At 40.8% G+C, this 22805-nt stretch overlaps 2 protein-coding genes across 5 annotated transcripts; both read right to left on the reverse strand.

Annotated features, from left to right (window-relative positions):
- Positions 1–6237: 6237 nt before the first annotated feature.
- LOC148565719 (uncharacterized) lies at positions 6238–6657 on the reverse strand. The gene has a single exon (XM_088487220.1). The coding sequence runs from the start codon at positions 6655–6657 to the stop codon at positions 6238–6240; it is 420 nt and encodes a 139-aa protein (XP_088343346.1).
- Positions 6658–15715: 9058 nt separating this feature from the next.
- Positions 15716–22106, reverse strand: LOC107643889 (LRR receptor-like serine/threonine-protein kinase FEI 1). Of its 4 annotated transcripts, none has more exons than XM_016347637.3 (13): positions 21798–22106; positions 21529–21670; positions 21336–21407; positions 21153–21224; positions 20982–21053; positions 20728–20799; positions 20578–20649; positions 19922–20028; positions 19614–19799; positions 19197–19529; positions 17855–18103; positions 16454–16587; positions 15716–16054 (listed from the first exon to the last, which is right to left on the reverse strand). In XM_016347637.3, the coding sequence occupies exons 1-13, from the start codon at positions 21880–21882 to the stop codon at positions 15830–15832; spliced, it is 1821 nt and encodes a 606-aa protein (XP_016203123.1). In that variant the 5' UTR covers positions 21883–22106; the 3' UTR covers positions 15716–15829. The 4 variants fall into 4 exon arrangements, with proteins under 4 accessions (XP_016203123.1, XP_016203124.1, XP_016203125.1 ...); XM_016347638.3 differs by having other exon boundaries at positions 19617–19799; positions 21798–22078; XM_016347639.3 differs by having other exon boundaries at positions 19626–19799; positions 21798–22059.
- Between the last annotated feature and the right edge of the window lie 699 nt (positions 22107–22805).

Here is a 22805-nt window from a genome sequence, read left to right on the forward strand (position 1 = left end):
ATGTCTTCCTCTTCTTCTTCAACCTTACCAACCCTTCCAAACAAGGGAAAGCGAGGAAAGGGTTCCTCTCTTTCCGGTCTGCCCGGGGTAGGAGAATATTTGGTCTGTTCGAGGACTCCTACCATGGGTTTAAAGATAAATTCTTCAAAGTCCGCCCCATTAAAGGTCGCCACCCCTTTTGGTTGTCTTTAGAGGAGGAACGCCTCATCCCCACTTATTGGAGTTTTGGGGCGGGGTCGAATTCTTTTATTAAGGTGACGTATAAGAGGATGTCCTCGGTGGATAAGAAAATAGCCGATGTGCTATTCGCTCTTTTTGAAAAGAACCCCGTGAATCTCCATCTCCTCATGGGTGAGCGGGAGGCCGCCAGGAGCCATATCCGTGAGTCATCTTGTTTTGTATTTGTGTTGTTTATTACTGTTTGCTTTACGTGATCTAACGACTGATGTGTTTATCTGTTTGCTGTAATGGAAATGTCTGCTACAGTAACGGGTCTTGAGAACCTGATGAAGACCTTCTTCGAGGAAAGCGATGAAGAGAAGGCCGATGAGAAAGACACCGGGAACTCGGGTGGCCCCTCTGGGGAGAAAGAGGACCAGACTGTGCCCCCTCCCCAGGATACCATTATGTCGGAGAAGGGCTCCGCTGGGGTGCAGGGTTCGCCCCCTCCCGACGAGATGGCCACTGGTGGGCGTTTGCCTTCTACTCCCCAGGAAGACGATGATGTGGAACTTATCCACACTCCTAAGAAGAGGAGGGCGTCTGCGAGCCCGGAAGGGACTCTCACCATTATGGAGAGAAATTTTGACGCTACTCAATTCATTGACTCCCAGCTAATCCCTGGGACGGAGGAGCACTTTCTTGGGACCGACCTGGCCGGGCAGGCGAGGTGGATGTACCGGACACTGCTCAAGGGGGCCGTGATAGCTTGAAAGGCTGAATTCGAGTTGTCGGGAATGCAGGCCCTCCGGAGGAAACTCGAGTCCTCGGGAAAGGCAAACAACGATATGAAGGTGCAAGTTGATTTGCTCCAGAGCCAACTGTCCGAGATGGGGGAGAAGCTCAAGGCTTCCGAGGAGAAGGCGACGTCTGCTGCAGAGAAATTGAAGACTTCCGACGAGAATGTTGCCCGTTTAGTCGAGCGGGAAATGACCTTGGAGAGTCACCTGAATGCTGCACAAGGTCGGGTAGCGGCGGTGGAGAAGGAGCGTGACCAGGCCGTCTCATTGGCTAAAGCCGCCAAAGCCGAGGTCGAGGAGCTCAGGAAGAAGTTGAAGGCGACCAAAGAGCAGGGGAAGAGCGCGATTTCTATGACTGAAGATGCTCTGAAAGCCCAAGTGAAGATCGTGGCTCCCGAATTCGACACATCGGCTATCGGGGTCTTCAAAATGATCCAAGACGGCAAGGTTGTCGACATGCCTAGGAAGTGACTTCTTATAACTTGAACATTTTGATGTAGATTTGTTGAACATTTGTTGCATGTTTTGTAATTTGATACTTCGTAACATTTATGTTAAGTTAGTCGTTTGGCCGAGTGGCCGTTACTATCTTTCGCCTTGCTCGTCATATTATTTTTGTTATCGCCTTTTTGGGGTGGGCTCATTGCTTGTGCCCGTTTTGTCGTTTTTACGTTGGTAACGATTCGGACCGATTTGGTCGTGTTGTTGCCGTGTTAATTATGGCTATGGTCCATCTGGCTCCCGGGGTGATCAGTCCCGGGCTGCCGTTTTAGGACGCAATCGTGTGAAACGCGTATTGGGGAGCAACAGATAAGTAGGAGAATATTTTGACAAGTGGGAATTAATCGTCAGCTAGGCAAGCTTGTTAATATGGCAAGTATTCGATAAGAGTAAATAGCTAAAAAGTGACTAAAAATTAACATGTGAACAGAGCAAGCATACATGAGTCCGTTAGGCCTCCTGGTCGGTTTGCCTGAGTCAGGAGTAGAACCTTCTCAGGTTACCTGCATTCCATGTTCTAGAACCTTCCCAATTTGCCTCCAGCTTTCCTTCTCCAAGGGTCGGCAGACCGACGTCGTTGCGTTGCAGAACGAGGTCTCTTTCCCCAAAATCCCTCCTGAGGACTTTAGCGTTGTAGCGCAGGGCTATTCTTTGTTTCAACGCTGTTTCTGACAAATGGGCCATCTCCCTCGTCTCCTCCACCAGGTCCTTTTCTACTGCTTCGTCCACACCTGCGAGCAGTAGCCGCAGGCTCGGTTCGCCAATTTCGACGGGTATCACGGCGTCGACCCCGTATGTTAGGCGAAAAGGGGTTTCTCCCGTAGTGCTTTGCTCGGTTGTTCGGTAGGACCACAGGACCGAAGCGAGCTCGTTGGCCCATGCACCTTTCTTGTTGTCTAGGCAGTTCTTAAGGCCAAGTAAGATGACCTTGTTTGCGGACTCTACTTGTCCATTTGTCTGGGGGTGTTCAACTGAGGAAAATTTTTGTTTTACCCCTAGGCCGGTGAGGAGCTCCGTGAACTTCTTGTCAGTGAATTGTGTTCCATTATCCGAGATGACGACCTCTGGGATGCCGAACCGGGTTATCACCTGTCTCCACATGAACTTCCTGCAATTAGAGGAAGATATGCTGGCCAGTGGCTCAGCCTCTATACATTTGGTGTAGTAGTCGATGGCCACTATGAGATATTTGACTTGTCCTGGGCCAACTGGGAAAGGTCCTAGAAGGTCGACTCCCCATTGAGCGAAAGGTCGTGTAGTCGTCAGAAGGCTCAGCTCGGAGGCCGGCGCCTTGTGGAAATTGGCGTTTTGTTGACACTTTACGCACTTTCTAACGAATTCCCTGGAGTCCTTCATCATTGATGGCCAATAGTGTCCAGCTCGGATGAGCTTCCTCGCTAGGGCTTTGCCCCCGATGTGGTGGCCGCAACATCCCTCGTGGACTTCTCTAAGTACATAGTCCGTCTGGTCGGGGGGCAAGCACTTCAATAGGGGCTGGCTGAGCCCCTTTCTGAACAGTTGCCCTTGTATGATTGCATATCTGGCCGCCTCCCTTCTCAATGTTTTGGCCGCTTTCTCATCGTCAGGCAACTTGCCGAGTTCCAGGAAGTTTGTGATGGGGTCCAACCACGAGGGGCTTGACTTCGTTAAATAGAGGGCGACCGTTGGCTCCTTCACCATGCCTTGGATGAGAGACCGGTTACCCACTCCTGGCTTCGTGCTCGCTAGTTTGGACAGGAGGTCCGCCCGTGTGTTCCTTTCTCTTGGGACGTGTTGGATCGTGACCTCTTGGAACTGACTTGTCATTTCTTTAACCTTTTCCAAGTATTTTTGCATGAGGGGGTCCCGGGCTTGGTAGCTTCTGTTTACTTGCGAGGCGACGACCTGTGAGTCACTGCATACTTCGACCTTCATTGCCCCGACTTCCCGAGTTAGTATTAGTCCGCTTAGGAGAGCTTCATATTCCGCTTGATTGTTCGACACAGGGAACTCGAACTTGGTCGATTGCTCGTAGATGACTCCTGCCGGGCTTTCTAAGATGACCCTGGCTCCCCCGGACGTTTGGTTGGAGGCCCCGTCCACGTGGAGCCTCCACCGTGTGCCTGTTTCCTCAGGAGGATCACCCGTTACCTCAACCAAAAAATCTGCCATTGCCTGGGCCTTGATTGCGTGCCGGGGCTCATACTGCAAGTCATATTGGGAGAGCTCGATGGCCCAGGTCATCATCCTACCAGCCAAATCAGGTTTTTGGAGTACTTGGCGAATTGCCTGATTCGTCCTCACGACTATACGGTGGCACTGGAAGTATTGCCTTAACCTTCAGGAGGAAGTTAGGAGTGTCAACGCCAGTTTTTCCAGTTTGCTGTACCTCAGCTTGGCTCCTTGTAGAGCCCTGCTGACGAAGTAGACCGGCTGCTGAGCTTTCCCTTCTTCTCTTACAAGCACTGCTGCAAGCGCTTCCTCTGTTACTGCCAGGTAGAGGTAGAGTGATTCTCCGGCCTTGGGCTTCCCGAGCATCGGAGGTGCTGCTAGGATCTGCTTGAAGTGGTTGAATGCCTCCTTGCACGCTGGGGTCCTTCATATGCTATTCCCTTTTTCATCAGATTGAAGAAGGGTAGGGCTTTTGCTGCCGATGCACCGAGAAAACGGGATAAAGTCATCAGTCTTCCCGCCAATTGTTGGACATCTTTGATACAACCCGGGCTCTTCATCTGGAGAATCGCTTGGCACTTCTCGGGGTTAGCTTCTACTCCTTTTGGGTGATCATGAATCCCAGGAACTTCCCGGCCTCCATGGCAAAGGCGCACTTGAGCGGCTTAAGCCTCATGCCGTGTTGCCGGAGGGACGCAAATACGCCCCCCAGGTCGCTCAGGAGATCGTCGGGTCGTATGGTTTTTGCGAGGATGTCGTCCACGTAGACTTCCACTGTCTTGCCTATAAGCTCACTGAATATCTTGTTCATCAATCTCTGGTACGTGGCGCCAGCATTTTTCAGACCAAATGGCATTACTTTGTAGCAATAGATCCCTCCTGGCGTTATGAACGCTGTTTTTTCCTCGTCGGGTCGGTGCATCAGTATCTGGTTGTACCCAGAGTAGGCGTCCATGAAACTCAGATACCGGTACCCCGCCGCTGCGTCGACGAGTGCGTCAATGTTGGGCAGGGGATAGCAGTCCTTAGGACATGCCTTATTGAGGTCAGAGTAGTCTACACACATTCTCCACCTCCCATTGTGTTTTTTCACCAAAACTACGTTCGACAACCAGGTCAAGTAGTCCAGTTCCCGTATGAACCCTGCTTCAAGGAGGCTGGCCGCCTGTCTGGCCACCTCCTCTGCCCTTTCCTGTGACATCTTTCTCTTCCTCTGGGCCACTGGCTTGGCTTCTGGTTTGACGGCCAGATGGTGTGACATGAGCTGGGGATCTATCCCTGGCATGTCGGCTGGTATCCAAGCGAAAAGGTCGGCATTGGTTCTGATCATCTCCATCAAAGGCTCCTTTAATTCATAGGGAAGGTTTCTGTTTATGAACGTGAACTTCTCGTCCCCATCACCGACCCTAAATTTTTCCAAATCCCCTTCCGGCTCAGGTCTGGGCTTGTCATCTATCCTGGCGTCCAGGTCGGCGAGGAAGACCTCCGATGCTTCTTTGGAATTTTTCCTGAGAGAGAGACTGGCGTGGTCGCAGGCGACCGCCGTTTCCAAGTCTCCTCTGATGGATCCTACGGATCCGTCATCAGCAACAAATTTCATCACGAGCAGTTTCGTACTAATAGCTGCCCCCAGGTCGTTGATGGTTTTTCTCCCCAAGATGATGTTGTAAGCTGTGGAATCTCGTAAGATTACGAAATCGGCCATCATCGTCCTTTGCCTCTGCCCTTGCCCTGCGGAGGTCGGGAGTGAGATGATTCCATTTGGCTTGATGAAGTGGTCTCCCAACCCTACCACACCGTGCTGGTGGGTCGCTAGATCGGCATCTCGTAGTCCCAAGGCATAAAAAACGTTTCGAAACATGATGTTCGAGTCTGCCCCCGTATCCACCAGGATCCGCTTGACCAGGCCGGTTCCGACCCTAGCCGTGATGACCATGGGGGGACTTTCTGGCACCTCGTCGAACCATTGGTCTTCGGGGCCGAAGGAGATGGATGGGAGTCCCCGGGGACTTCTGGCAGACGAGTAGGAGATCGCGAGGACCTTGGCATCATTTTTCTGTGCCGATTTCGATCTTGGGGCGGAGTTCCTCGCTGTTACTACGTTCACCACCGTGAGACCGTGGTCGTCCCCCTCTGGTTCTTGGCGTTGTCTTGTCGCCCGGGACCTGTTTTCGCTTTCCTGATCCCGATTGCGTCTCCTCGGCTCCCTTATAAGATGGGAGAAGTCGGCAAGTTTTCCATCCCTGATTGCCTGCTCCAGGGCGTCTTTCAGGTCGAAGCAGTCTTGGGTTTTGTGCCCGTATCCCTTGTGATATTCGCAGTAGAGGTTCTTGTTTCCCCCCGTCCTGTCCTTCAGAGGTCGGGGTTTTGACAGTATCCCCTTCTCTGCTATCTGTTGATAGACTTCCGTGATCGGTGCCGTGAGGGGGGTGTAATTGGTGAATTTCCCGACTCGAGGGAATGGCTTTGGCCCTTTACTTGGGCCGCCGTCCCTGGCGTGTTCCTTTGATCTTTCTCTGCTTTTGTAGTGCCGGATTTGGTTGTAGGCGGGCTGCCGTTTATTGGCAGCCACGATCCGGCTTACTTCCTCGTCGTTGATATACTCCTTAGCCACGCACTGGATCTCCTACATTGTCCAGACGGGCCTTGTGGTAAGGTGCTTCCTAAAGTTCTCATTCAGGAGCCCGTTCGTCAAACACAAACTCGCCACCGAGTCCGTCAGACCATCAATTTCCAAGCATTCATCGTTGAAACGATCCAAGTATTTCCTGGTCGGCTCCCCGGCTCTCTGGGTCACCCCTAGCAAATTGATCGGGTGCTTGGCTTTGGCAATCCTGGTCGTGAATTGAGCCAGAAAGGCATAGCTGATGTCGGAGAATTGGGTCACCGAGCCCTGCAGAAGGTTATTGAACCACCATATTGCAGGTCCCGCCAGGGTGACCGGGAAGGCGCGACACCTTACCTCGTCTTCCACTCCTTCTAAGTTTATCCTGGCCTCGAAGGCCATTAGATGCTCTAGAGGGTCTTGCGTTCCATCGTACCTCATGTCCGTTGGTTTGTCAAAGTGTTTTGGCAGCCGGACCTCGAGTATGGAGCGGTGGAATGGGGTGGCCCCTATTATTATGGGTCCGCGGGTACCCGTTCTCCCTTCTTCGTCACCCTGATCCGTGGTACGTCGCCTCTCGCGTCTGGCGTAAATGACAGGGTCATGACGTCTTCTTGCACGCCCTCTCTCCCGGGTGCTTTCGGACTCAGCCTGGGGCCTAGGCGTGCGCCTGGAGCGGCTCCTGGAGCGGGAGCGGGAGTGACTATGCTCTGGGGTGCGTTGGTCGTGTTCTCTTTCCGCTAACCTGCGTTCCAAGTCTTGCATTCTATGGCGTAGCTCTTGCATTATTCTGGCGTGGTTGTCACCAATCCCCCTGAAGGGGCGTCTCTCGTGCGCCTGGGTTGCGTTTTGACTAGCACGAAGTCCATGGACGAATCCCACAGACGGCGCCAATGTTCGGTAGGTCGGTTACCGGACGGTTCGGGTTGTGATCCGGGATGATGGTAGGGGGTCGTCAAGTCGTGGACTGCCGGTCAGCAATACGCGAGGTCCCGAGTACTTCATGTGGAAAAAAGGGGGGGTGCCACCTGCAAAGACACTCCGACGCTCTTGTCAGTAAATGTGCAGGCGGAAAGGGTAGTGTGATATGTGACGTACCTTGGGGGAAGAACAAGTCTTCCCCTTATATACCTGTCAGAGGTGGGCCCGATGAGGACAGGCCCATGTTTCCAGGGACGTTGTCCCATAGCTGTACATGAGCTGTCTTGGACGCGTGTCCGGGTCGGTTGTGGGGCGTGTATCCGGATCGGGTGGCGTCCGGGTCGGGCCGACCCGCAGGGATTCTGGGCCAGGCCGTAACAATTTATATGTTTGCACATGATTGAGGCCATTATTTGTTTAGCTTATTTATCCAAATTAAGCCTACCCTTTCAATTACCTTTGTTAGCCACTTTGAGCCTTTAAATCCTATTTGTTCTATATTTTACCACATTACTAGCCTTAAGCGGAAAAACAAGTATGTATCCCAAATTGAATCTTTGGTTAGCTTAAGATAGAATTATGTGTGTTATCCAAGTATGGAAAATTGTGGGAACAAGGGATAATAAGGGAATGAGTCATGATAGTATAATGAGAATTTGGATACCTACTCATGTGAAACTATAAGAATTAAAACTCTATGTGCATTAATAAGCTATGTTATTTTTATGTTTCTATGTTTATGAAAAAAAAATATTCAACAAATAAATAAGGGGACAAAATTACCCCAATGCTAAGTCAAGCATTCAAAGATCAATGCATGTATGATAAAATCAAAATAAAAGGTTGATACATGAGTATGGATGTGAAAGAGATCTCTGGGTAGCTAGGTATGAATTCTAAAGTTGTATAGAATATATATAGGTTATGTTAAAGCTTGGGTTAATTAAAGATTCAATTTATAAGCTTACTTAGCCATATATGCATCCTTACCCTTACCTTGGCCCCATTACAATCTTGAAAAGACCTCATGATGTTTGCATTGGTATATTAAATGTTGTTGGTTGGTTAGGAGAAGAACAAAAATTAGAGAGCATTGTTAGAGAAGGATAGAGTGATGACCCTATACACTAGAGAGACTAGAGTGTACATATACCATCAGTGAGGGTTCCATGCTTGAATTTCTATGTTTCCTGCTTTCATGAGCTATCTTCTTGCATTTTTATCTGTTCTTACTGTATAAGAATTGAGTTAGTGGAATTTGATTTGTAATTGTTTTGAAGAGCTTACTTACTTTTGATCAAGTGGACAAAAATCATATAGTTGCATTCATATATATAGGTTGCATTGCATTGCACAGGTTTTACATGTTCTTACTCATTCATTTTATCTCCTTCAACTAAGCATGAGGACATGCTAATGTTTAAGTGTGAGGAGGTTGATAAACCACTATTTTATGGTTTATATTGTGTTTAATTGTGTGGTTTTATCACGATCTTTACCCACTTATTCATTAAATAAGCATGCATTTATAATTCCTTCCTAAAGTTATTGCATGATTGAAAACTTGCTTCCTAGAGACTTTTAATTATGTATTTTATTTCTCCTTTATTCCATTCGATGCCGTGATATGTGTGTTAAGTGTTTCAGGCTTTATAAGGCATGAATGAGTTAGAGATTGGAAAGGAAGCTTACAAAAATGGAAGGAACACAAGAAATTGAGGAGATGACCAGCGAGAAGCGACGCGGCCGCATGGATGATGCGACCGCGCGAAAGAGAGGAAATCGCAGTGACGCGGCTGCATGGACGATGCGACCGCGCGGCATGGAATAGCACGAGTGACGCGGCCGCATGGACGACGCGCCCGCGTGGCAAAGCGAAACGCCGAATGACGCGTCCACCTGAATGACGCGTCCGCGTGACATGCGCGATCTGCATAATCTGCAAAATCGCTGGGGGTAATTTCGGGCCTTATTTTGACCCAGTTTTCGGCCCAGAAAAGCAGACTAGAGCCAGAGAACATGCAGAAATCAAAAACAACATTCATTCCGCATAGTTTTTAGTTTTAGATCTAGTTTTTCTCTCCTCTAGGTTTTCTCTCTACACATTGATAATTTTTAGGATTGGTTATTTTTCATTGTTTTTGCATTGGGATATTGAGAAGAGTTATTGCCTCATCAAGACTTCGACATTCTAGTTCGTTCTCTTTACTTGTCTCTTACTCTTCCATGTTCCTTAATTTGCTTAATTTTACTATTGGATTATTTTAGCATTTATTAATACAAGAATTACTTTTATTTTTAATTAATCTTTTGATCATTATTTATCATGTCTTTCTTTAATTCCCTTTCTTATGTTATGAATTTTACATTTACAATGAGCGAGTAGTTTCCTAACTTGATGGGGAGTTGATTGAAAGGAACCCTTGAGTTGGGATGCTCAAGAGAAAGATTGTAGTTAGGTTTATTGTTGGACTGCTCTCTAGTCACTAACACCAATCCTTCCAAAAGCGGATTGGAACTTGTGGATAGAAACATCATTCCAACTGGTTTGACTTTCCCTTACTTAGTGAGGGACAACTAAACATAACAACCCTCAATTGTCAATTGATCTTGAGAGTACTACAACAAGAATAGGACTTCCAGCTAATCAACTCCCAGTCAAGGATTTTATTTAAATTTATATAAATTCTCTAATTTAATTTTCTGCCATTCAACTTAAACTTTTTTGAAAACATCTGATTAATAAAATAGCACACTTTTCTGCAACTCGTTGGGAGACGACCTGGGATTCATACTCCCGGTATTTTAATTTTAATTTCTGTGACACCCTTCTAAATTGATAAGCGGATTTTTGGTTGGTTGAGAACTATACTTGCAACGCATATCTTATAATAATTCTTAACTCGCCAATTTCTGCCCACATTAGAAGGCCGCTAAGGCTATGGAATAAGGAATGCTTTGGAAGTATTGATAGTAATATAAAGAGGTTTGAGGAGGGAATGCAAAAAGTTGATAATAAGATTGAAGAAGGTAATGATAATGAATGCTTGTTGGCGAGATCTAAGGCAGTTAGAAGCCGGGTAGAAGTATAGTATCAAAAGAGAGAATTTTACTGGAAGCAACTATTCCAGTCATGTTTTGCTTCACAAATGGATAAGAATACTAAGTTCTTTCACTCGATAGCCAAATCGAAGAAGCAGAACAAGATAATAGAGGAGATCTACATTAATGGAAAATGCTTCAGGGGCGTGGATAGAGTGAAGAAGGAAGTTCAGAGATTTTACAAGAAGCTTTACGACGAGGAGCAAAGGTTCAATATCTAGTTTGATGAATCGCTGAAAAATACTATCAGTGAGATCGAAGTGAAACAGTTTGAAACCATCACAACCAATGAGGAAATTAGAGCTGAGCTGAGCTGCCGGTTCGGATGGATATAACTTTAAGTTCATTAGAAGACTTTGGGATGTAATTAGCCACGACGTCTGCAAATCAGTGACAAAGTTCTTTGCTGATTTTTGACTCTTAAAAGAAGTGAATCTGACGTGGATAACGTTGGCTCACAAGGAGGGTGGCTCAAATGAGCTTAAGGACTACTGGACTATAAGTATGGTTGGATGCTTATATAAAGTAATTTCAAAGATTATGGCTAGTAGATTGCAACCATTGATGCTAGGGCTAGTGGGTGAAGTGCAATCTACCTTTGTAAGTGGGAGATGGATTCATGATGGAGCCTTGATAGCATGCAAAATGGTACATTAATTGAAGAGGTCTAAGAAGCTGGTATGGCTGATTAAACTGGACTTTTAGAAGGCGTATGACAAGGTTAGATGGGACTTCGTGGACAACGTGCTACACGGCATAGATTTTGGCGGTACATGGCAACAGTGGATTCAGTTGAGCCGAACATCAGCTTCAATGTCTTACACGAAATTGATTCGTTATCTCCTTTCCTATTTGTTCTTGTTGGGAAAGTATTGAATAAAATGCTTGCAAGATTGGGTGGAAAAATTTTACTTAGTTTTGAGATGATGTCGGGCCGAAAATAAACTATGACAAATCTATTATGATTGGATTGAATATGGAGATGGAGGAGATCCAGAAAGCATAGAGTATTTGAGGTTGTAGGAGAGTAAATTTGCCCATCAAATAGTTAGGTATCCCCTTAAGAGTTAATTCCAAGCAGATTCATACTTGGGACTTGGTGATTAGGAAGATAGAGGAGAGATTGAAAGGATGGAGGGGCAAATATATTTCGAAAGCGGGAAAACTCGTGTTGATTAAGTCAATTTTGAATAATTTACCACTGTATTACCTAAGTATTTTTAAGATGTAGAAGTCGATGGCTAAGAAAATTGCTTCACTTCAATCAATGTTTTTCTGGGGAAATAGGGGTCTAGCATTAGTAAGTTGGGAGGTGGTGCAGCGGCCTAAAAACATAGGAGGGTTTAGTGTGGGGATGTGACACTAAAGAATATGGCATTTTTATTCAAATGATGGTAGTGATTTGACAAAGAAGGGTGTCCATTATAGAAGCAAGTAATTTGCTCGTATAATAAACTTAAACTAGACAAGAGACTAGGGATCTGATAAGGAGGAATTTTGGGAGCATGTGGGGAGAAATTGGAAGTCTACAACAAAGGAAAGCTAGGTTGGTGGAGGTTTTTGAAGATGGTATGCAACTTGTTGATGAGGACGGTACAAGAATTCAGTTTTGGCATGATTTATAGCTCAACGAAGGTAGATTAAGGGAGGTGTTCCTATGGTTGTACCAAGTCTCAAATAATGTGGACATTAGGGTTTGCGAGTGTGAGGTTGATGGCTACAGATGGATATAGAGCCTGACTTGGCGGAGAGAGCTACGGGACTGGGAGATATAGGATTTAAATTCTATGATGCAAATGCTCTCTAAAGTAGTTCTAAAGGCAAACAAAGTAGAATAACTGGTGTGAAAACATGATAAATTGAATGAGTATTTAGTAAAGTCTTTCCTAAGTGTTATATATAAGGACCGGTGTAGGGACCTTGAGTCTAACATGTACAATTTTTTGTCAAAACTGTGAATTGGCCTTGTTCCTTCGAGAGTTGAGCTCTTCACGTGGTTTATAATTTTGGAGAGGTTGAACATCATGGACAGACTCTGTAAATTGAAGATGTTGTCCAATAATGAGGTGAGCTGTGTTCTTTGCAGTACCAGTAAGAAGTCGGTGCATCATATATTTTTTGGGTGTGAGTGGTCTTGGGGAATATGGAGCACAATTCTCAAAAGATGGAATCTGACGTGAGTTTGGTATCAAATACCTAAGGATTGCTTTCAATGTTGAATGAATTTGCCTATTAGCAAACTGCGCAAAAGGGAATAGATGGTGTGTTTTTTTGTTGTTCTTTGGGCGATTTGGAAGGATCATAACCCCCAAATTTTCAAGAAGGCAAGAACTCTTGATGTTTGCATTAACGAAGTCTAATTTTTGCTAACCGGTGGTTGGAGGATAAGGAAAAATAATTATGTGTGATTTGCCTTGACAAAAGAACTTGTATCATAAAGGAGACACAGCGGTTTGAAGGAGTATATGTGTCTAATGGTGATCTCTTTATGGAGGATGAGGACTTTAGGAGTCTTACTTTGTTAGATATGTGTTTATAGACTTACAGTTTCTTTATTTATTGAAGTAGTTTATTGTTGTCTGTATGTTGTTTGAGTATTCTATTTTTTGTTATGCTTTAGACAACTCTCACTTCCCTTCCAGGGAGCCAATGCGCATGGTTCTGAAAATCGGACCGGACCGGTCGGTCGAACCGGTTCAACTGGGAACCGACAATGCAAACAGTCCGGTCCTTCCCTTATAACTGCTCGAAGGAAAATTGTCGAACCGGCCGAGAACTGGCCGGTTGGGCCGAACCAGTAACCGGCCGGTTCAGATAAAACGACGCTGTTTTTTAATTTGTAAAAAAAAGGAAACGGATCCAGTGATCCACTCGTGACCCAACCCCCCCCCTCTTCTCCCAATCATTCATTCATCCATGTTCTGGAGAACTCCGAGTCTCTGAATCAAAGAAACCCTAGCCATGTAGCCCTCCGCCTAGCCCTCCATCGTCGCCGCCTAACCCAGGTCCTCAGCGCTACCGCCGTCCCAGGTCCTCAGCACCGCCGCTTTTTCCTCTTTCCCGTGTCCGAAACCCAGTAACTCGGCAGGTCCTCTTCGGCTCTTCATCTTCGCTGGCTTCTCAGCACGGACCTAGGTTAATGGCTTCTCTTTTTTATCTTCACTGAATGTTTGGTCTTCTTCTTCAATTTTTGTTCCATTTTTCTTCAAGTCTGCTTCGGTCTTGGTTTCAACTGTTTCAAGTTTGGTTCTGATTGTATGGTTCTGTATGCATGGTTTTGATTGCAAATTTAGTCTTGTTCTTGGTTTGAACTTTGAAGCTCTGAAGTTGTTGTTCTTCGATCTTCTTCTTCGACCTTCTTCTTCAATTTTTGTTCCGTTTTTCTTCAATTCTTCTTCTTCGGTCTTGGTTTGAAGTTTGGTTCTGAATGTATTTGTTGATGGATCTGTAATTAACTAATTACCCAGGTTAGTGTTTTAGTGTTTTCTCTGTTTTAGTGTTTTCTCGATTTTCAAATTTATTGTTACTCTGTTTAGTGTTTTCTAATTGCTCGTTGGCTAGTGTTTTACACTTTTACTGGTTTACTGGTTGCTGATGGCTCCTAATTTTTTTTGTTCACATTTGCTAATGGCTTTGATTTGTAGTTGCTGGCTCCTAATTATTGCTGGTTTTGCTGGCTTTGTTTGTTGCTGAATGTTGGTGGCAGAATTTAGATATGGTCATGTTGATAATTTTTTTATTTTTCAATGTGCTGTGGCTGGTCTTTAATTTCGTATCTGGTTATGGATACTTCTTTGTTTTGTAGTTGCTGATTTTGCTTTGATTTGTAATTGGTTTTGCTTTGATTTGTAGTTGCTAGCTCCTAATTATTGCTGGTTTTGTTGGCTTTGTTTGTTGCTGAATGTTGGTGGCAGGATTTAGATATGGTCATGTTGATAATTTTTTGATTTTTCATTGTGCTGTGGCTGGTCTTTAATTTTGTTTTAATTAATAAAACTTTTATTAATTTCAGTTATGGATAATAGTATTAATCAAGAAGCAACTGCTGATAATAATGCATCTGTGAATAATAATTTGTCTGTCAATCCTCCTATTTCGAATGATGCTGCTAATCCTAATCCTAATCCACCGAAGCAAATTTGCAACAAGTTCTTGCATATTTTGATGATTGATAAATTATGATGTTGGAATTTAATATTTAGATATATTTTTTACTATTTAATTTTTGAGTTTGTATTTTGATAAGATCATATAGATTTGGTTGATGATATTTTATGTAGTGTTTTAAATTTTGAAGATATTTTAAGATTTATATTTGACTATAATTATATTTTAGGATATTTATTTATAATTTATTTATTATTTTATTCTAAAACAGTTTTTTCAGTTAAATCAACGGTTGAATCGATTAGACCAATAAACTAATAAACCAATAACTAAGCGATTCGATGACCGGTCTAATTCTCATAACCTTGTCAATGAGTTCGAAAGTTATTGAAGAAAAAAAAAAAACATTTGCAAAGCATAAATTTTGACCACGTTGAAGGACTATCCACACATCATCCTCATCTTTTAAATGGTATAAATTATGGCTATTGGAAAAATATGATGAAAAATATAGATTAAATCACAAGGCGCAAGAATTTGGATTGGAGTGTAATTGAAAATGGTAACAACGTTTCGAAGAAAACAGTGGCCGACAAAATTGGGAACAAATATATTTTGATAACAAAATTAAGCCAGAAGATTATTACGAGAAAGTTTCGTCCAACAACAAAGTCAACAACTTTTTTCATTGTACCATCACCCAAAATGATTATATGAAAATTTTAACATGCGAAACGACTAAAAAAACATGGAAAAGTTAAGTTTTACGTATAAAAGAACAAGTTACCTCAAACAATCTAAAATTAATAGACTTAGTTATGAATATGAAGGCTTCCAAATGAAAGGCAACAAAAAAAATTTGAAGAAATATTTAGAAGACTTGCAAACATAATGACAAATCTAAACAATAGGAGTTAACTATTGTTTTGATAATTTTGATATATTAAAAAAAAAAAAAAACAATACATATAGAGTAACAATAGACTATAATCTAATGTTTTTGTCTTGATTAATTGTCCTATTAAAATAAGAGTTTAACTAATATGTGTCTAAGGGCACATGATAAATTTACCATTAGTAAAAATTTTTAAATATTTTTATTTAATAAATGTAAAACAAATGCATTAAAAATTTAAAGGTACATTTAGTTTGTATTTTGATTTTCAGTTTTTTAGATTTTGTGAAAGAAAAAGTGAAAACAAAAAATAAATTTTTTATTATTTTTACTTTTTTATTCATAAAATCCAAAAATATAAAAAATAAAAAAATTGAAAATAAAAACAAAAAATAAAAATACAAACCAAACGTATCCTAAATTTTTAATAATTTTCAATGAAAACAATTGAATTTTGTTAAAAAAGTTTGCTCATTTAGCGAATCCATGTTGATTAATAAAAGTCATATTGCTCATTTGTCAATTACTACAAAGTCTAGGAGAATAATATACACAGCATTGTTAGCATCCTGTATCTGATTGAGCCATTCAATAATGATTTATTTGTGACTCATATAAACCACTTGAACAAGGAGACATAACCTCTTGCTCCAGCAACTGTACCACTTCGTTCATCAAAGGACGGTCGTCTGCATTTGCATCCGTGCATCTTGCTGCCAGTTCAATGATCACTTCGACAGACTCCCAATCTGCATCGGTGCATCTTTTGTCTAACACTTCTTTGAATCTGTTTTCTTTTTGGACTGTGTTCATCTGAAAATTATTTTCCAAAACTTGGTACACATGGTTTAAAACATGAGTGGTAAAGAAGAAAATGAAATACGGTTCTACTAACTAGTATCCTAAATGCACTAGTTAAGAATACAAGTAATAGAAACTTTTCATGTTATTTATTGTAGGATTTGTCTCTTGTGAGAAACTTTGAAGTTTTCATTCAATAAATGCATTTCAAGCTCAAAACTACGGATGCAAAATTCATAATTTTGAAAACCGAAGAAGTTCTCTTAGCAAAACCCTTTATTGTATTTCGTAACTTCAAACTTTATTTCATCAATGCAAATTATCCTTTTTGGGATCCTTAACCAATGCCTAGATAAGCTCAAGTAAAAGATGTGCAGCATGTGTGGCTTAATTAAATGAGCTAAAGCTTACCCAACCAACAACATTTTGCCCTCTCTTCAGGAAGGAAGGATCTGTTGGTCTCTTTCCAGTTACCAGTTCTAGCAATAGAACTCCAAAGCTATATACATCTGACTTCTCAGTTGCTCTCCCACTTTGTAGATATTCTATTATTGACCCAGGAAAAACATCAAAATAAATAAATAAATATAAACAAATATATATCACTTATTCAGTTGTTTTCTCTTATAGTAATCAGTTAGTCACTTGCTTTTGTAACTGATTTAGTTGTTGCTGGTCAAGAATACATTCATCTTGAGTATACTTTGTATCTCTAATGTTTACCCCATTCATATTCAAGAAGGTTAATGTTCACTTTGGTCTTGGTACATACATGAATCATTTTGGTCTCTATAGGTTAGTTTTAATGAGTCAAAATATTTTCCGTATGTAAAAAACATGAATTGAATTAGTTACTAGGACTAACTTGACTCACATTTGTTACCTATGAAGACTATTTTGACTTGTTAAAACTTTGCAAACTCACTCATATACTTGCAAGGATAAAGGTAAGCATTAATCCTCTTCAAGAAAATATAAGACACTATTAAAACAGGTGTAGCATCTACACATGTCTACCACAAGCAGATGCAGCGTGGTAAGGAAGGCTACATATACTTGAGTTGCTCGATGAAATATAAACAATGAAACAAGTAAAAATTTTCTGAACTAGGAGGAAGTTTGATATGATTATAATAGGATGGATAGAATTTTAACGAGTGAAATTTGGGCTCATTTAGGGATAAAGTTTACCCCAATTATCTCTATGATCAATTGATCATTTTATTCCCTCTCACTATCAAACATTTTTCTTCCCCCCACCCTTCCCCAGGCCGGCAGCCAATGTTTAGTCACTGTGTTGTGCTTCTTTTGTGTGTGTGTGTGTGTGTCTGTTACAGTCTTCGCAGTTTGTGTTCTATGTATTATATGTTACTCACTTTCTTTGTCACACACACTCTACTCTCTCTTTTATTCATTGATATGATTTGAGCAATTTTTGTTTGCAGGTGTTTTGATCAAATGTTTGAACAAGAATTATAACACTCAAAACTTCAAAAGATTATACCAAACAAGAAGAAAAATAAAATTTCTTCTAGTAATACCTTTTTCCAAAACATAAAACTTGACCACCTAAAGCTATAATGTTAGTTACTAATTGAGTAACTCATGGACATTTTTTACAAAATTATCTCTCAACAGATTATATAAATAGATCTTGAAAATTGATTCTCTGGAAATCATCAAATACTGAAGCCCTACCTGAAAAATACCTAAATAAATGTCATTCTTTTGGCAGATTTCTATGTTGTGACTCTAATAAGCAGATGATTTTCACCCTAATAAAGCTGCTAGTATTCAGAACTAAGTGCATACCTGGCGCCAAATAGCCGAATGTGCCAGCAACAACTGTAGTAACATGGGAGTCATCATCAACCAAAAGCTTTGCAAGTCCAAAATCAGAGACATGAGGCTCCATGTTTTCATCAAGAAGGATGTTGCTAGATTTAACATCTCGATGCACGATTTTGGGGGAGCAGTCATGATGCAAGTAAGCCAAACCCCGGGCAGAACCAAGGGCTATCTTTAGGCGAGTGTGCCAATTCATAAAATGCTCACTGTTTCCTGAGCAGGATGGATTCATAAAAGAAATTAGCTAATCATAGAACTAAAGAGCATGTCATCATGAATCATAGCAGACGAAAAACATAATTAAACTGGATTTTTAGAAAATATACAAAGGTGATGATAGACCAAAGTCATAGAACCACTCATGCATTTAAGTTCTCCAATAATTCCAACTCATTCCGACAACAATTGTAAATTTGTAATTGAATATCATAGTTAGTGAACCCTGTATCATTTTTTCCTTTGCCAGGGATGCTGACAAATGCTATGCATCAACAACTTTATGCCGTAGAGAGATTGTCACTATACAAACGTGAAATTCATTTATGCTGCCAATTTCTTTTTCATTATACTGGCATCAGGATTTAAGAAGACTTACTTTACAATGAGTGATAAAGTTTATCAATAAGGTTCCTCTAAAATGAGATTGAAAAAGATAGTGAGGAGATATCCACCCTCAAAATGAAAAAATGACAAAAAAAAATACCATTCACAACTAGGAGGGACGCAGACCCTATAATTTCTGCCAGTGTCATTATTTTCATCATTAGAATTCAGTATATTACAAACATGAAAGGGGTGACATCACACTTGATTCATTCTTGTTTCCTTGTCTTTCTATTACTTCTGTATTGTTCCTTATTAACTCTGGGTACCAATTGTTACAACTGGTATCAGAAACTGGTTGTTGACGGCATGAAAAGAGCTACTTGAAGGTTGGATTAAGGTGAATACTGAAATAGTTATAGACGATAGCCAAGTGGCTACCACTAGGTCAGTGTTGATAGAATGAGCCACCATGGATGTTAGCTCTCCTAAGCCAGTTTATCATTGTTAGAGACTTGGGTATTATGGGGTGCTCAAAGTCTCACTTTAGGCAATACAGTATGCTTGATCTTGTATCAAAGGAGAGTGATTCTTTCCCTTAATAGCTAGCTTTTAAGGTGTGATTTCCACTTTCCTTAACTACTTAACAGATTCCATTGCAAAGTTCACCACCGAAAGGATGTTCTCACTTTCGAAGAAACATTTACACAAATTTAGCTTAATGAAAGAGGGAGATGGCCAGCGCATAAAAAAATAGTTATACCATGCAAGAGACAATCCAAGCTTCCCAGTGCCAAATAATCATAGATAAGGAGCTTTGTAGAAGGAAGCCTGCAATAACCACGAAGGTTTACCAAATTGATGTGCTTGATACTACCTAAGATTTCTAGTTCCCTTTCAAATCCTTGATCTGACCCTTCCCGACCTCTATCAAGCCGCTTAACAGCAAATGTACCACAATCATTCATCACCATGCGGTAAACAGTACCAAATCCTCCAGACCCTACCACATCCTCTTCATCAAGTGACTCCAGTTTCTCTATGATCTCAGATGATGGATATGGCAGATCACCATGGAAAGTAATTAGTATTGTACCTGTTACAGGAGCAGGTAAATAACTATATGTTCATCAAGAATAAAAGGCCAAATTATTTTTTTTCTGTCAAATGTGAAACACACCACCCTTTGTACTTGATTCTGGATTGACTTGTTTGTTCACTTCTGTGTATTGCCTAGCAGTTCTTTCCTTCTTCGACGGCAAACAAATCCAGAGTAACAGAAGTACTAAGGCAAGTGCAATGCCCATTGTTGATATTGCACCGATTAACACCCACTTCACATAATGTGATATTCTTTTGGTAGTTACTGAAAATTTTAAAAGTTTATATATTTATCTTACAAGCTCAAACCTTGATTAATCAATAAGTAAACACTTGTAAAATCTAGTATGTAAAACCACATCTAAGAATATAAATCGTAGGACTTGCCTTCCGATTCATCATTCTCAGCATGTGGTAGCACCACAGGGAAACCAAGTGTTGTGTGACATGGTTTTTTAACTTGTCGTCCACAAAGATCTAAATTGCCAATAAACCTGTTCCCATACATCAAAAAGCAAAAGGATTGAACCCCCATATAAAGCACGTCTCAAATAAGATTAACATAATTCATTTGAAACAAATAGTTCACACTTCAGACTTGGAGATAACATCATTAAGAATCATATGTCATAAATATGTGAAACCTGTAGGGGCATTCCAATCTTTTAATTTTGCTTTCCATCATTTTTTCCTAACTTGAATTATCTTCTCATTTTGCAATAGAATGTTTTTCTTACAATCAAACTTTTGCAGCTTCTCTCATATAAATATACTGTGTACAACTGAATTCATATAGGATAAAAAATACTACAGTGACCTAGCAGAGATTGTTAAAATCAATTAGGACAGATTATCTCCTTTATTTGATACAGTAATCATATGTAAATATGTGATGCTTAAGATTCAGACGCGAAGAAATATTTGCATTAAGCAATATTCCAACAAAACAATATTCGTACTTCGTAGATACAATATAGCATAGCTGCACCTTAAAATAGCAGATAATATGACAAGAATTTGTTTTTGCTGTGTGAAGTACTTACACGTTTTTCCCAAAGGCTCCTAGTACTCCCTCGTCAGGGATTTCACCAGAAAAGAAATTCGTCGACAAGTTCCTAAGAAAATCAGGATCAAGCTTATTATTTTGAATGTTATGGTTATCAATATCATTATACAGTGCAAAATGAACTTACAAAAGTTGCAAATGTGTGAGCTGTCCAATAGAAGAAGGTATTGCACCCTTTAATGAGTTGCTTGATAAATCCCTGTATTTAAAATTCCCATTAGTTATAACCAAAAAATGAATCAAAATGCCATTATCTAATATATATTTTAACAACTTAACTGAAACCTGATATTAATAGTTCAATAAGAAAGTCAGATATGATTCAAAGCAAAAAGGATTTCGACAAAAAATGCGAAGAATTGAAAGAGAGGAAAGTATTACAATATTTTTAAATGCAATAGGTTTCCAATATCTGGCGGGATTCTTCCTTGAAAATAATTGGCTCTCAAGTACCTTTCATTATAACCAAATAAACTGTATCAGCCCTTACGCAAGAAAATTAAAGGGATGATCATGAAAAGCCAAAGCACTATTATTGTCTATTTCACTTACAATGCTCTTAGCTCAGTACAATTGGTAATCTCATTAGGAATAATATCATGTAAACCGTTCTGATGAAGTGCCCTGTTTCGATACAAACCAAGAATTGAATAAAATGAGGGTATAATCATAGATGTTAAATCTCCATTTTTGAGAATTGAAGTAGTGAACAAGTGGAAGAGGAAAACTACTTACAATCTCCGCAGTCGACTGAGTTTGCCTATGCTGGGAGATATGATTCCACCAAGTTGCATGTAAGGCAGATTTCTGAGGAACACAGGATAAACATACACGTTACTGTACCAGATTATTGCCTACCTAGTAACTATGAACTATACTCTAGTAACGGAAAAGACAAGAGAATGAAGAATATGAGCTTCTTACATACATGGAGCGAACTCGCTGTTCTTTCTCGGGATAACAGGTGATACCAGTCCATCTACAATAGGACTTGATATTAGAATGTTGCCAGTTACTGAGAAAATTCCTTGTGTCATTCAAACTGCTTTTGATTTCCAACAATGTGACACCTAGAAGATCAATGAAAAATCAAAAGTTTGAAAACTCAATCAATTAAAGTTACTTAGAACAAGAATGAAATGTGAAAAATCTAGCCAAAAGACCAAAAAGTAAAATAAAGGGGTCCATAGATTTTACCATCTTGTGAGAGAGCAAGAGAGGAATGGAAGTAAACAATGGTGGAAATCACCAAAATCACCCAAGCTACCAGAGCCCTTTCCATTTCCGGCTTATTCTAAATGGATTCTAGTTCAGATTTTGCAAAGTGAAGTGGGTGGAGAATGGAGTTTAGTCACTGGCTGCAGTCACTGAGAAAGAGTGAAGTGAACAGAGAGGATGATGATGAATCCATAGGTTGGTAGTGTGATGAGAATGGGGTAGACCTCAGGGGCTTGCCAACGTGCCATGATTGAACGTTCTTTAGCGGAAATAATGATTTGAACTTTTGAAGCATGCATGAAGAGAGAGAAAGGTAATGCTTGCTTTTTACTCCACTATTCGAAACAAGGCAAACTAAATTATAGTGATCTTTTTTTCGTTTTCTGTTATTCATTTATTTATTTAAGAAAAATACAGGTAAACAATGAGAATACTAAATAATGGATATGTTGATTGTTCAACTGAATAGGTACGCAGATGATTATGTTCATTATTTTTAATTGGATTATTATTTCTTTTAATTCGATTTACTCATGCACAGTTAACAATAGTTGAATGTTCAATTCATGTGCAAATAGTTATTCTAATATTAAGGTTTCGAAAGTAATTTAGTGTAGAGTGTTTTTAAATTTTATTAGGACAATTTTAGAGTCAATTATTCACATTATCTACAAAAGTGATTGTATAACTAACAAAGATCATTTATTTATTCTACCAGCGAATGCATTGTTCATGTCTTCATGAAACCTTAAAGCCAGTACCGAGTAGCCTAGCACAGCGTTTCAGTCCCACTATGGGTAGAAGAAGTGAAATTCGGACAGGAGGTCTAACAATTTTCAATTGTGATAAACTGATGATTTAAAACTGACAAATATTTTTAGAACATATAAAAGTTTTAAAATTAAAGTTAAATAGATGCACGGTATATTTTGCACTGCCACATAATAAAATTCAATAGAGTCACCAAAAAAATAATAAACTTCAATA

This window comes from Arachis ipaensis, chromosome B5, assembly GCF_059453495.1.
Source record: "Arachis ipaensis isolate K30076 ecotype BB chromosome B5, ASM5945349v1, whole genome shotgun sequence".
Lineage (NCBI taxonomy): Eukaryota > Viridiplantae > Streptophyta > Magnoliopsida > Fabales > Fabaceae > Arachis > Arachis ipaensis.

Coding starts and splice junctions, on each gene's coding strand:
- LOC148565719 (XM_088487220.1), bottom strand. CDS start 6,657: ATGAGGTACGATGGAACGCAAGACCCTCTAGAGCATCTAATGGCCTTC.
- LOC107643889 (XM_016347637.3), bottom strand. CDS start 21,882: ATGGAAAGGGCTCTGGTAGCTTGGGTGATTTTGGTGATTTCCACCATT. Junction 20,800..20,981: donor CTATTGCATTTAAAAATATT/GTAATACTTTCC, acceptor TTTTAAATACAG/GGATTTATCAAGCAACTCAT. Junction 16,588..17,854: donor ATTCGGCTATTTGGCGCCAG/GTATGCACTTAG, acceptor GGTCAATAATAG/AATATCTACAAAGTGGGAGA.